The 12,653-nt window shown below is 32.8% G+C and overlaps 1 protein-coding gene across 2 annotated transcripts; it reads left to right on the top strand.

The window, feature by feature from the left end:
- Nucleotides 1-6,422: 6,422 nt before the first annotated feature.
- Nucleotides 6,423-12,181, top strand: LOC145588421 (putative serine/threonine-protein kinase PBL21). Of its 2 annotated transcripts, XM_081645066.1 has the most exons (8): nt 6,423-6,797; nt 7,192-7,283; nt 7,369-7,404; nt 7,503-7,681; nt 7,857-8,055; nt 10,440-10,831; nt 11,349-11,781; nt 11,872-12,181. In XM_081645066.1, exons 2-7 carry the CDS (start codon nt 7,196-7,198, stop codon nt 11,616-11,618), a joined length of 1,164 nt encoding a protein of 387 aa, XP_081501192.1. In that variant the 5' UTR covers nt 6,423-6,797; nt 7,192-7,195; the 3' UTR covers nt 11,619-11,781; nt 11,872-12,181. The 2 variants fall into 2 exon arrangements, with proteins under 2 accessions (XP_081501192.1, XP_081501191.1); XM_081645065.1 differs by having other exon boundaries at nt 6,423-7,283.
- The last annotated feature ends 472 nt before the right edge of the window (nt 12,182-12,653 follow it).

Raw genomic sequence — 12,653 nt, 5'->3', positions numbered from 1 at the left:
TAAAATTGATACCATATGATCTAACCCATATTAAACTGGCCCAAAACAACTTTTCAACAATGTAATAAGTGGACTTGGATTTGGTGAGAAGGGTCAACCATGGACCATTTTAAACGAAGTAATTACTTTGGTTGGGCCTGTTTAATGGAGGTTCAGCTCAAAGTTCAAGCCATATGTTCAAGTTCCGGACAATCAACTTTGTTTGGACTTTGATCTTTGATAATAATAGTTGGACTTTGATCTTAATAATGCATTATCTCAGTTAATCAATCAAATAAATAAATTAATTACTCAAATAATTCACCCAATTAACGGTCAAATCAGCTACAAAATCATTTGTAGTGCATCTTTGTTTACTTAAATTAAATTTAAAGCAAATAAAGTACTACATTACATTAGCTTGCTTTTCTTAAAAAAAAAAGGTACAATACATCATTTATACGAACTGTATAAATTTTAAAAAAAAAAATTCCTAAAAAATAAATAAATAGATGAATATTAAAAAAAAAAAGAATAATTTAAGAAAAAAAAAAATATACTCGTAGTACAATAATTCGAAGCTAGAAGGTATTATTAGAAATTTCGAATGGATAAGTGGTCCAAGTTCCAGATAATCAACTTTGTTTGGATGTGCATAAAGCATAATCAAAGTCCAACTATTGTTATTTAATTATTTATTACAGATTTAAGGAATAATTATCAGATTGTGTTGGAAATATGCAGCACAAATACAAATTCTGTCTCAAGCTAAGAGCCTAAGACTCTAAGTAATACGGAGTATGTACTGTACGCCTTTTTCCCCCCCTTTTTTTATTTCTTTTGTTTTGACTTTTCATTGACTTGCACTTTGATATACTGTGTAAAATATGGAAGAAAAACATTTGATCGAATATGTACATACTTAATTTTATTGGATTAAAGAAATGCACAAAATATTATCCCCAGAAGTAGTAGTAGCATATCTATAAAATGTTGATTTTTCTAAATTAGTAAAAGCATTTACTGTATAATTTTTTATGCATGATCAGTCAATAGGTACATATATTGATATACTACTTCCGCATATAAGCATTTTATGATTATAAATCGATGAGCCCTCTTGTTTGCATCAATTGTTTTAACGTTGTTACATCTGGCTTGTACGCTACATGGTTAGCATTTTTCATACTTTAATTTGATGATTGATCCAAAAGTGACATAATATCATCTTAGTCTACCCGTTCTTTCGTTATGTGAGGTTTTTCATATTTTTCTATATAAAAGTATATATTGTTACGTATCAATTATTTTCAACTAACCCATCTAAACTCAGTTTAATGATAAGGATTGTTGGTGGGATATATATATTGCTCTCACATACTTAAATTAATTTAAAGTCGTATATCATTTCTAGGTACTCATTAGTAACCACAAGTGTGAACATGTGTTATGACTGTATGAGGCCAGAAATATTAATGATACAATTATAAATGAGGACGAGATACTAAAGTTGAGCCTTAATTGACTTGAAATGCTTGGTTATAGCAATTTTATTAAAGGCTCAAATCACTTGACTTATTGCAACCTACTTTTATATGCATGCAAAATGTAACCACAATTTTAGGTATAATATCAACTTGATTACATGATTTTATAGCATTTTATGAGCTATATGCGGCATAGGTTTAAAATAATATGAGTGATATCGAAATGCCAACGTATCAACTATCAAGCTAAGGGCCAGACTGAAGAAGTGATATTAGATTATTATAATAATTCTATAATTGCATTGATTGAACATTAATCATGTTTGGCATAAGTGGTTAGCTATTATAGATGTTATCATGTTAGGTGTTTATAACGTCACTTGTGATCGAGGTTTGCTTACACTTCAACTATTTTTTATATTAGTGAAAAATATAATTAATAAAATAAAAATGAATATAGTATTTCATAGAGAGTAACATACATAATTTTTTCGAAGTATTAACCCAAACCCTATTACTTCGTATAATTTATTGAGCGACAAACGTTACCTTTAGTATGAAATCAATCAACTATACACTTTAAAAAGTGTTGCTAAAATAACAAATAAATCAATATTATAGTATGATTAGTGTTATAATTAATCAAAAAAATATATAAAATAAAAAATAAAATATGTAACAAGTACCAAGTATAAAATAAAAAAATAAAAGAAGTAATCATAAATTAAGCCAATAAAGTACAACTAATAAGTCGTTAATTAGTTATGCCTTTTTGTTTAAAAAAAGAGAGACACCATTTCATATCAACTCAAATAATACGCTTTTGTCTTAATAAAATGATGATAAGATTAGATTAAGTAGGTTTTCAGTCTTTATCTCAGCCTTGTAAATGTTAAACTGTCATCTCGCAATCTCCACTACTTGTACGTTCTTTTGTCTTTTTATTTATTCATTTTTATAATTGATACAAATTTCAATTCCTTGACAATTTATCCATCATCATTTCTATCAAGCTTTTTCTATTTATTTATTTATTTTATTGTGGAACATTACAAACAAAAAGATGGAAGAAAAAACAACTAAGCTATTTTTTTTTTTCCAAGTTAACACTTAAATGTTTAACTAATTAACTTTATTATTATGCTTTAACATAGATCAAAATTCAGTAAAAAAAGAGAAACTTGCTCTAAATATCACCAACAGGGCCACATACAGTTGGAGTATTTTTGTAATAAAATGACAACATAACAAAATTAAATGTAATCTATTTAATTAAACCAAAAATACCCTTTTTAACTAGGAAAAAAAAAAAGAGTTAGAAGGAATTTACACTTAACAACCAGTACAACACCCTACTTTTATTGCAGTTGACGAATTATTATATATTAAGGAAACTTATTATAATGGCATGAAATATTGTTAGATCCGTTTTAATACATATTTTTCAATGATGTTAACGTTTACAAATTACAATTATATACTGAATTGTGTAAAAATCAAAATGTTACTAGATTTCCGTACAAATTACAATTATATACTGAATTGTGTAAAAATCAAAATGTTACTAGATTTCCGTATAATGTTTAAGTGGAATAAGTATTAAATTATAAATAATCCGTACAAACTTACCAAATCCAATTTTAACAATCACATGAAGAACCTTTAAACTAGATCTCCAAATTAAGTGGACTTTAATCTATTGATTTAATTGTTGACTAATTATATTTCATCAGATATCTAAAGCCTATGAATTACTACGTACTTTAATATTGTAATTTTTAAATAATGTGTCAGTTTGTGAAATATTTATTAATTCTACGTCACATGGATCTGTACCAATTTACCAAATTATATTACATCGTATATACATATACTAGTATATACACCTCCTATAAATTGACAAATTCGTTATTCGCACAATAATTAATTGATTTATTAGGGGTTGTTTTCTTTTTTTCTTTCTTTCTTTTTTTTTTACAAAGGATTCAATTGTAAATATTGAAAAGTTTATAGGCCTATTAAGACCTTTACAAATCTATGAGCAACACTTGCTCTTATGAACAAAAGAAAACAAACAAACTTAAAAGAAACTGCCATCGTAGTCATCCCATGAGTGTTGAAACCACTTTGTAGATAGCACCGCTTTGATTCTAGCGAGCTGTAGCCTACATTACAAGTTAATTCCGGTGTCCTTTTTCCACCAAGGGTGAAACTTGGGCAATTGACCATGGTAGAAACATCTATTAACCTACGGAGCTTGAACAACGACACCAAAGCAAGAAACGAAAGGAAGGTAATATCACGGTAACAAGTAACTTGATTTCTCTCCTTCAAAGGAAAGAAATTCTTAAATGATAGCATACTATGAACCCCAAATAATATGGGAGCAGCGCACAGATTTAAAATTTTGAATATAATGAGTACAAAACTCATCACAAACCTGAAAAAACTAAAACTAAAAGAACTCCAATTAAGAAAATTAGAGCCAACTGACAACGAAACAAAACACCAAACCTTCCCGTCGTTCAGTCACAAACTTAAAAGACGAAGAGCCACTAACAAATGACTTTCACCCAAATTGTTCTTCAAGACAAACCCACTGCCAAGGACTACAACGAGGAGATCAACTTCTCCAAATCCCAGACATGAAACATAGGTTAAGGCCAAGGCAAAACTTCCTCCGACCACCCAAAACCTAGAGTCAAACCCAAATATATACTTCCCCTTAACTCTTCCAGATTGGAGAAGCCCATCATGACCATCCATCCAGAATCCCAACAGGAACACAATACAAGGGAAAAAACAAACCAACTAACCCAAAAGGGAGGACATCCAAACACAAAGCAGAAACTCAAACACAAAACTAACATACTTGCTTCAAAGAAAGAAGAACTAAGGAAACGAGGACTTACAGAGCCAAAATAAAGCACCCAACCTTCAAAAGCCGAATCAAACTAGCCAAACCAAAGAAGAAAACCAAAACAGAGAATTCCGAAACCGAACGCAAGAAATCTACGAAACCCTAACCCTAACTTCATCTTTACCGTCGCGATGTCCTTTTTCCGGCAACCCCCTGACGGCGGCGTTAGAGTTAGCCCAAGACCCCTAAAATAAACGTCAATTACGTCCCCTGAACACACGGATCTGAACCTAGACCCTTCTTCTATGCGGCGTAAAACCTTGGTGGCGCTTGGCTTCTTCGTCTCCTTGAGAAACCAACAAAAACAAACCTTTCCGGTGAGAAGAGGGTAGCACTAAACAGAGTTAAAAGCTTTTCGGGAGCTTGGTTCCACTTCAACTTCACCACACCGGAACACGGGCTTAAGAAACTTGAAAATAGAGAAAAGAAGAGAGAGAAACTCGTCGGAGAACTGGCCGCGGCGCCGGAACTCCGGTGAGTTCTGGGGTTGCAGATGGGTTTTTGTTCTGAGAGGAGGAGAGAGAACAAAGAGATTTTAGGGGGGTTCCTTTGACTTCCTGCCTATAGGGGTTGTTTTCTATGTTAACAAATTAACTATAATGGTGCAAACATCATTCACCTCAACTCTCAATTTGGGTGCAACTACAAGAAAAGGAGACAATATATTACACAATCTCACCCATAAATAGAATACTGTAAATAATTATATACAACCAGATACATGGTGCAACTAAGAGAATTTTTTGATCATTTGATGATTAAATGAGCAATAATCATTATAATGAGCAAACAATACATTTAGGTTCACCGTGCACCCGGTGTGCAAACTCTCATACAATACAGAGTATAAGTCCAGTAATAGCTTATTATATTTTATACAAAAAAATGCTAATTATAAATCTCCCAATCTTTATTTTTCTTTATCTTTTAAAGAAATAGTTGATTATAAACATATACGCCCTCTATTTTCTACAATTATTTTATCTTTCTATTTGCTGTAATAATAGAAACCAATCAAACTTTATACGTAAATGCATAAACTTAATGAAAGTCGGATTCTATGAGGTAAGCATATACTAATTAAGTTCATAAATTCATTACATAATCATTACTTTATTTGTCTAAATATTTAGACTAATGGATGATTTGTTTGTCGATTAAAACTGAATAAGGATAGTTAGTTCTACTATGAGTTTGATCAAGTTATATATAAATTGAACCACAATAACATACACTGGATTCCATTTCCAAACAACCTGATAGTGATATACTAGTATTGCCAAATGTAATAACAAACTAGCTTAGCTAGTATGGTCAGATCATAATCAGATTAAGTACATTTTTTTTCATAGGAGAGGCATATTACATTGAGAATAGTTTCAACAATTGTTGACAGTTAAACATAAATTGAACGTTAGTAGCCAGAGTACTAGCTAATACAATAGCAAAGAAATATTAACCTATCAATAAGGGCATATGTACAATAAGGGCATGTTCTCTTCAGCTTAATTTTAGTTCAGTTCAGTTCAGTTCAGTTCAGTTCAGTTCAGCTCAGTTCAGTTTAACTCCAATCAGTTCAGTTCAATTCAGTAAATCAAAACAAGTCCTAAGTCAATAAGTCATAATAAGTTCATTGTTGAAGTCTTTTGTAACGCTCTAAATTCATTCAGAAATCGGACCCTAAAAAACTTACTACATTAGGATGATTTGATGCATGATGCAAAATCTAACCACCCAAAAATAGAGGAGACTGGACAAATCCCCACCGCAACGTTTAAATGTTGAAAGTAAGCAAACTTTAAATAAGATTGACCCAATTTTTTAGTGAGAAAATGTAAGAGAGAGAAAATTATGGAGAACGACCTGCAACAATCATCAATTTATGCAGTAATTCAACCCAATAGGCCCACATTCTTTATATCTATCCATTTTATAAAAATAAAAAGATGATTTTAATTTTTAAATTTCTACTCGTACTAGAAACTCAAAATTTTTGTACAGTCAAATTGTCAACTAATCACTTAGGTACTAAAAATAAAAAAAAATTAATTGTAACTTTTTACTAAAGTGTGAATCAGCTCTTCAAATTAAGAAACTATCAGCATTTCAAATTTTTCGGGGATTTATTTCCTTATTAATGGTCAATTATCATGCTTTTTCCCTTAAAGAAATCACAGAATATCACATTATTTTACAACACTGATTTTTGTTTCCTTTCTTAAAAATTGGTTTTTAGTGAATTTGTAACAATTGTTTTGATGAAATTTAATTTAATGTGTAAAAAACCCCAAGTTCATCCTTTTTAATATAAATGTAGGCTGATTTGTTGTGTAGCAAGTAAAAAAAATTCAGATTTTAAAATACAGTAATTCTCTCTACTCTACTTGAGTTCGTTAAGATCTGCTTCAAAGGTTTTTGTACTCTTCTGCTTATCTTTTTTTGCTTATTGTTCATCATTTTCTGGTTGTCTTTTATTTCTTCCATTCCTCAATTTTTTCTCTGAAGTCTTACTTACTGGGTTACTGAGTTTGAAGTTCAATAAGTTCAATTTGAAGTTTTTAAGAAATGGGGTTTGTTCAATTTCAGGTTTTAAGAAATGGGTTTTGTTTAATTTCAAGTTTTTAGTTAATGGCTGTGTTTAATTTCAAAATTTAAGAATTGGGTTATGTTTAAGTTGAATTTTCAAGAGATGAGTTGGGTTTAATTTGATTTTGCTGGAGAATTAGTGCAAATGGGTACTTAGGGTTCTTGATTTCCCCCTCTTTTTAATTTGGATTTGGTGACTTCAATTCTGTGTTTTAGCAGAAAAATGGGGCTTTTTTCTTGCCTTGCTTTTCGGAAAAAGGTTGTGAAGGTCGAGGATACTGATCGAGCTCGATCTGCTTCTCGTACTTCAGGTATAATTTGCAACCTTATTGATGTACATTGTTGTTTTATGCTTGATTCTTTTATGTAACTGCTGAAAATGGTTGATTTATGCAGTGAGTAGGCAGAGAAAAGATAGGGTGCACGAAAATGGTGAGTTGTGACAGTGAGACATTGTTTTAATGATATTAGTATGAATTTTCATAGAATAAAGTTTTTGATTGTCAGAGAAATTGTGCATCATTTTGCAGAGAATGTTAATGTTGATGCAAACTTAGGGATTGCTAATGCGGCTGCTCAGTTGAGAAGTCCGGCGAAAGCCTTCACGTATCGTGAACTTTGTATCGCCACTGGAATGTTCAATGGTGCTAACATCATTGGTGAAGGTGGTTTTGGGAAGGTTTTCAAGGGGAGGTTGGACACTGGGGAGGTTAGTGGTTAAAAGTCTTGCAACTTTGTTTGTTCTGTGGTTACCTTGTCATACATTTGCGTCTGAATAGTTTTAATTTAAATGTTAGAATATAATTGTGGCCTATTATATTGGATTATGACATCTTTTGTACTTATAAACTACTATTAATGTGAGATCCTGCATTTGTTGGTAGATTGTAGCAATTAAACAATTAAATCATGAAGGAATTCAAGGAAGTCAGGAATTTATTATCGAAGTTCTCATGCTTAGCCTTCTCCACCACCCTAATCTTATGGGCTTGAAAGGCTACTGTACAGATGGTGACGAAAAACTCTTAGTTTATGAGTACATGCCTCAGGGTAGCTTGGAGGACCACCTGTTCGGTAACCCAAGTATGTTCTGATCACTCAGATAAATGTGCTATAAGCTGAAAGATCTCTGATTTATGCTTGTGTATATGACTAGTTTGAAGATCCCCAGTTTATAATCATGTTCTGGAGTTTAATCTTGTTTTGGTAGCACTTTAGCGCATTACGATTTAGAGATAATCTGTACTTTGTTTTCAAATTATGGTATATTGCTCAAATCTAGTGCCGTGTAGAAATATAATAATGCTGTTTATAATTCTCAAGGTTTCTAGGTATTGGTGTCTGCTTACTTTGACTATTTGTGTATCATGCTCATATTTGTTTTTAATCATGTTGTAAGCATTAAAAATGGTGTCAGGTTGGCTGTTTTCCCTTTTTATTTATGCATATGTGTTTAAGTAGTATTCTATTAGATGGGATCTAATTAATTTTAAAAATTGGATGCGGTCAGTTATGATCAGCTAAACTTATCAGCACCGAAAAGGTGATGTCTGATGACTGGCTGAATTATATTATGGTCTGCTTATTAATATGGCTACATAGCTCATGAAATCAGATAGAGTGATTAGAATGTACCCTATGAGTATTGATGTGATTTGTAGATCGAATTTTACCATAAATAAACGTGAATGGGTATTGATGTATTCATCTGTAGTTTTGAAGCAGAGTTGAAGTCTGATATATGCTGTGTTAGGAAGTAGAACTACCAAACTAGAGTTGTTTGCCAATAATAATCCCTTACTGTATGTTGACTAGAACACTGGAATTAAAATGTTCGTAAGAATTATTTTGAAGTATTAAACAGTTTGTTGTGTTTCCTTCCAACTTTCGTGTTCCTGTCATTTCTATAGAATCACCATTAAAGGGTATAGGATGCCACTGATTGAGGTATGTTGGAGTAAAAAGAAAGGATTTGGTTTGAATAGTTCAAAGTTTGCGTTGCAAGTCTTTCAAATGATATCTAGGGCTATGAATCTAGGGATTTACTGAATTATTCGCACTGTAGTACTGTATGTTGCTGGAAAATTGTTTTTGTTAGTTTGAGGAGGTTCTGCTATTATGATGGTTTACTGGTAATCTTAGAATAATCCATGGTGGCTGAAATATATTGAGTTTGACTCTCAAGTAAAAACTTGTCCACAAACAATTACACAAATATATGGTTTGTCTATCGTCCCTTGCAAAATTTAGTATATAATTTATTTGATTCTGGCCTTGCCCCAAGGTTTAAATGAAGCAAGTTATTGAATTTGTATTGCTTGGAACATTCTTTGTAGCATGAATGTGAGTATATGGGATGCCTTAACTACATGGACTAAGGTTCAACGACTGTAAAGTTAGAAAAGTAGGCATGCATCCCTTTTATGTAAGATAGAAACCTTAAGTAATGAAATTTATATCACGTCCATGACCATATGGGAAGCGACCATATAATACATTAAATGAAGTGCTGAATTAACCAAGTACTTCAATTTAGGAATGCACCTAATATAGTCATTTTTACCGCAAATTCTTTCTGTAGCAATAACTTGGGTGTAAGGGATGCTTTAGTTATGAAGCCAACATAGGTTCATTGGCTGTAATTCTGGGAGAGTAAGCATACTGGAAACTCGACTGTCTAGTACATTAACTGAAGTGTATAATTAATTATTTGAATTAAGAATGCACCAACACAAAAAGTCACCGTGTCTTTTAAACTATATTAAAGAACATTCCTTGTATTTACAGCCTCACAGGATATGTGGAAATTATTTTGTTGCTTGCAGGCGGATCTAAATTGACTGCAGGCGTATCTTTCTTTATATTTTTACTTCTTTTGATATAGAAAGAATGCTGTTCTTTTCTATGCTCCGTATTATTGTTATTTCTACAATCTTGAGGTACCAAAGGAGTCGTTGTTCTTTCACATATAAAAAAAATTAGGGTAATTTAACAGCCAGGCAAGTGCAAGGAACGGTATAGACATTTGAAACGTGAATTTCTATTTGTGTTGTGGTGCACTTGGTAGAAATGTACTTAATATTCCATTCCTAGTACTTATATTCCTTGGAATTCTCTGTAGCATATAGGTTTTATTTGCTCAGTTTGTATATCTTTCTCACTTGGTAGAAAAGTAGCCATAGAAAGAGCTATGTAGTGCTTGGGTTTCATGTATCTTGTCTGGTCTGCACTTTTTTTAATTTGAAATGTTAATTGACAAATATGCTTTTCTATATATTGCCTGTTACATAAATCTTCTAATTTTATTTTGGATCATGCTTAAATTTTCTTCCCTATTTCGCTCTCACCCTTTTCCTATCCCCTTCATTTCGTTACCTGATTAAGATATTTGGTTAGACCTAAATGCTTTTCTTTTTTGCATTGTATGTATATTTATGATATTGTTTCTCTATTGGGGTGTATTTCAGGTTTGATGCCTAATTGGGTTCCCTTGGACTGGAACACGCGCATAAAAATTGCTATTGATACAGCAAAGGGTTTGGAGTACCTCCACTGCAGAGCTGATCCACCAGTTATCTTCCGGGACTTGAAACCTGCAAATATACTACTGGACAATGACTTCAATGCCAAACTCTCTGACTTTGGGCTGGCCAAGTTGGGACCTGTTGGTGACAAGACCCATGTCTCTACCCGCGTGATGGGAACTTATGGATATTGTGCACCAGAATATGCCATGAGTGGTAAACTGACCATAAGATCTGATATCTATAGCTTTGGTGTTGTTTTATTAGAAATCATCACTGGACGCAAAGCAATTGACCCAAGTAGGGGTCGTGCAGAGCAAAACTTAGTTGAATGGGTAAGTTGGCTTTTATAAATCGTACTTCTATATTACAGCTTTAATGGTATATAGCAGAGCATTAAAATTTGATACATCTACTGGTTATATTTCCAGAAATCCACCATTTTATTTAATTTGTACCCCCTTCCCCTCTCAGGCTAATAGGAGTTACATTGTCGCCTATTTCCTCATATGTCAACAAAGAAAATCTGTTTGTGAATTTGCATCTCATTAACCATTTTGTTTTCCCAGAATGAGCTTTGGTTTTTTTAACTTTCAGGGATTTTTACCCAAAAGTTGAATCCAATAATTACATCCTAAGCCTCTAAGGCATCAGTGCATCATTTTCTCATCTATCTTCAAGAAACAAGTCATAACTAATACTTCGTATGTTTTCTGTGCTATTTTCAAGCAATAGTGATGCCAAAAACTGAATGTTAAGAGTTTTCATTCATATCCAGCAAAGATATAGAAGTAGAAAATTTCCATATCCAGTTACAGTAACCCATCTTCTATATACCTTTATCCTCTGCAGGCACTCCGTATCTTCAAGGACCGTACGAAATTTTACAAGCTGGCTGACCCAGCACTGAGGGGTCAATATCCTGTGCGATGTTTCCATCAAGCCATTGCAATAATTGCCATTTGTCTTCAGGAAATGCCCTTACACCGACCCTTCATCAAGGATGTCCTTGTGGCGCTTGAATATCTGGCTACACAACCTTATATTCCCGCAGCTGCTGGTTCTGCAGAACGAAGCCCTTGCAGGCCTTCACCTTCACAATGTGATCAAAGCAGATACTAGAATAAAAAGCTCCTAAAAACAAAATGCTAGAGTTAAAGAAGTCACAACATCCTATTTCAACAATTGTACAAAGTGGTGGGAGTGAAAGAAGTTTGTTTGAGTTATATTATATGTCTAATGACTGCACATATATATTTGGTATTGTTAGGTCAGAAAGAATAAGGTAATACATTTGTATTCTCTCTTCATCCTTCTAAATCCTTCATGCTTCTGGATTTTCTTTTATTTATCATGTGCCCTTTGTGTTATGCAGGTGGTTAAAAATATTCAGCGTTTTCAGTTTGTGTATAGAAGACATATATTGGATTGCTCTGATTTGTTCGAGGATACAGTTGCTTCATTATCGTGGGCTGCTTGATGGGTTCCAGATGCTGTTTGCTATAGTTGAATAGGATACTTTGAGATTAAGAGAGGAAAATAAGTAGGTTGGTTTAGCAGAGTTAATGTTAAACTTTTTAGGGAGTTGAAGAAGCTTTTAAAACTTTTTTTTATTCTTTTTTTCCTTTCAGCTCTTGGCTTGAAATGGAACAATTATCCAGTAGTGTTTGGTTTATTTGGTACCAGCTCTTTGTCAATTTTCTTTTACCTCTTTTTCTTTTCTGTGGGGATATCCCTAAATACTCCTATATTATACTCGTATTTTACACTTGGGCGTGCCTAAAGAAAGCTACTCCCGAGGCTCTTTTGAGTGGTGCAGATGTGACACTTACACAGGTTGTGCTTATTGTGCACGATGGGCGGCCATGGTGGGAGTTCCACAAAGGTGCGTGACATTAAATTAGCGTAAGAAGTTAAATTGTTGCAACTTAAAAGAAATGGATGAATTATCTTATTATGAACGAGTATTGATTTTAATGAGTAGTGTGTGAGAAATGAACAAATATAATAACTGTCACGATGATGTGAAAGATAATAAATAGGATTGACTACTCCCTCTATAATATGCTTTGACTTAGTTGTGATAGAAATCATGTAAAATTCATGGTAGACATGATTTAGTAAGTCATTTAGGGAGAAAGGTGCATGAAACTATAC

The sequence above is a fragment of the Chenopodium album genome, chromosome 17, assembly GCF_948465745.1.
Source record: "Chenopodium album chromosome 17, dcCheAlbu1.1, whole genome shotgun sequence".
Lineage (NCBI taxonomy): Eukaryota > Viridiplantae > Streptophyta > Magnoliopsida > Caryophyllales > Amaranthaceae > Chenopodium > Chenopodium album.
The sequence above is the reverse complement of the archived record's forward strand: the minus strand, read 5'-3'. Positions and strand labels throughout refer to the sequence as shown.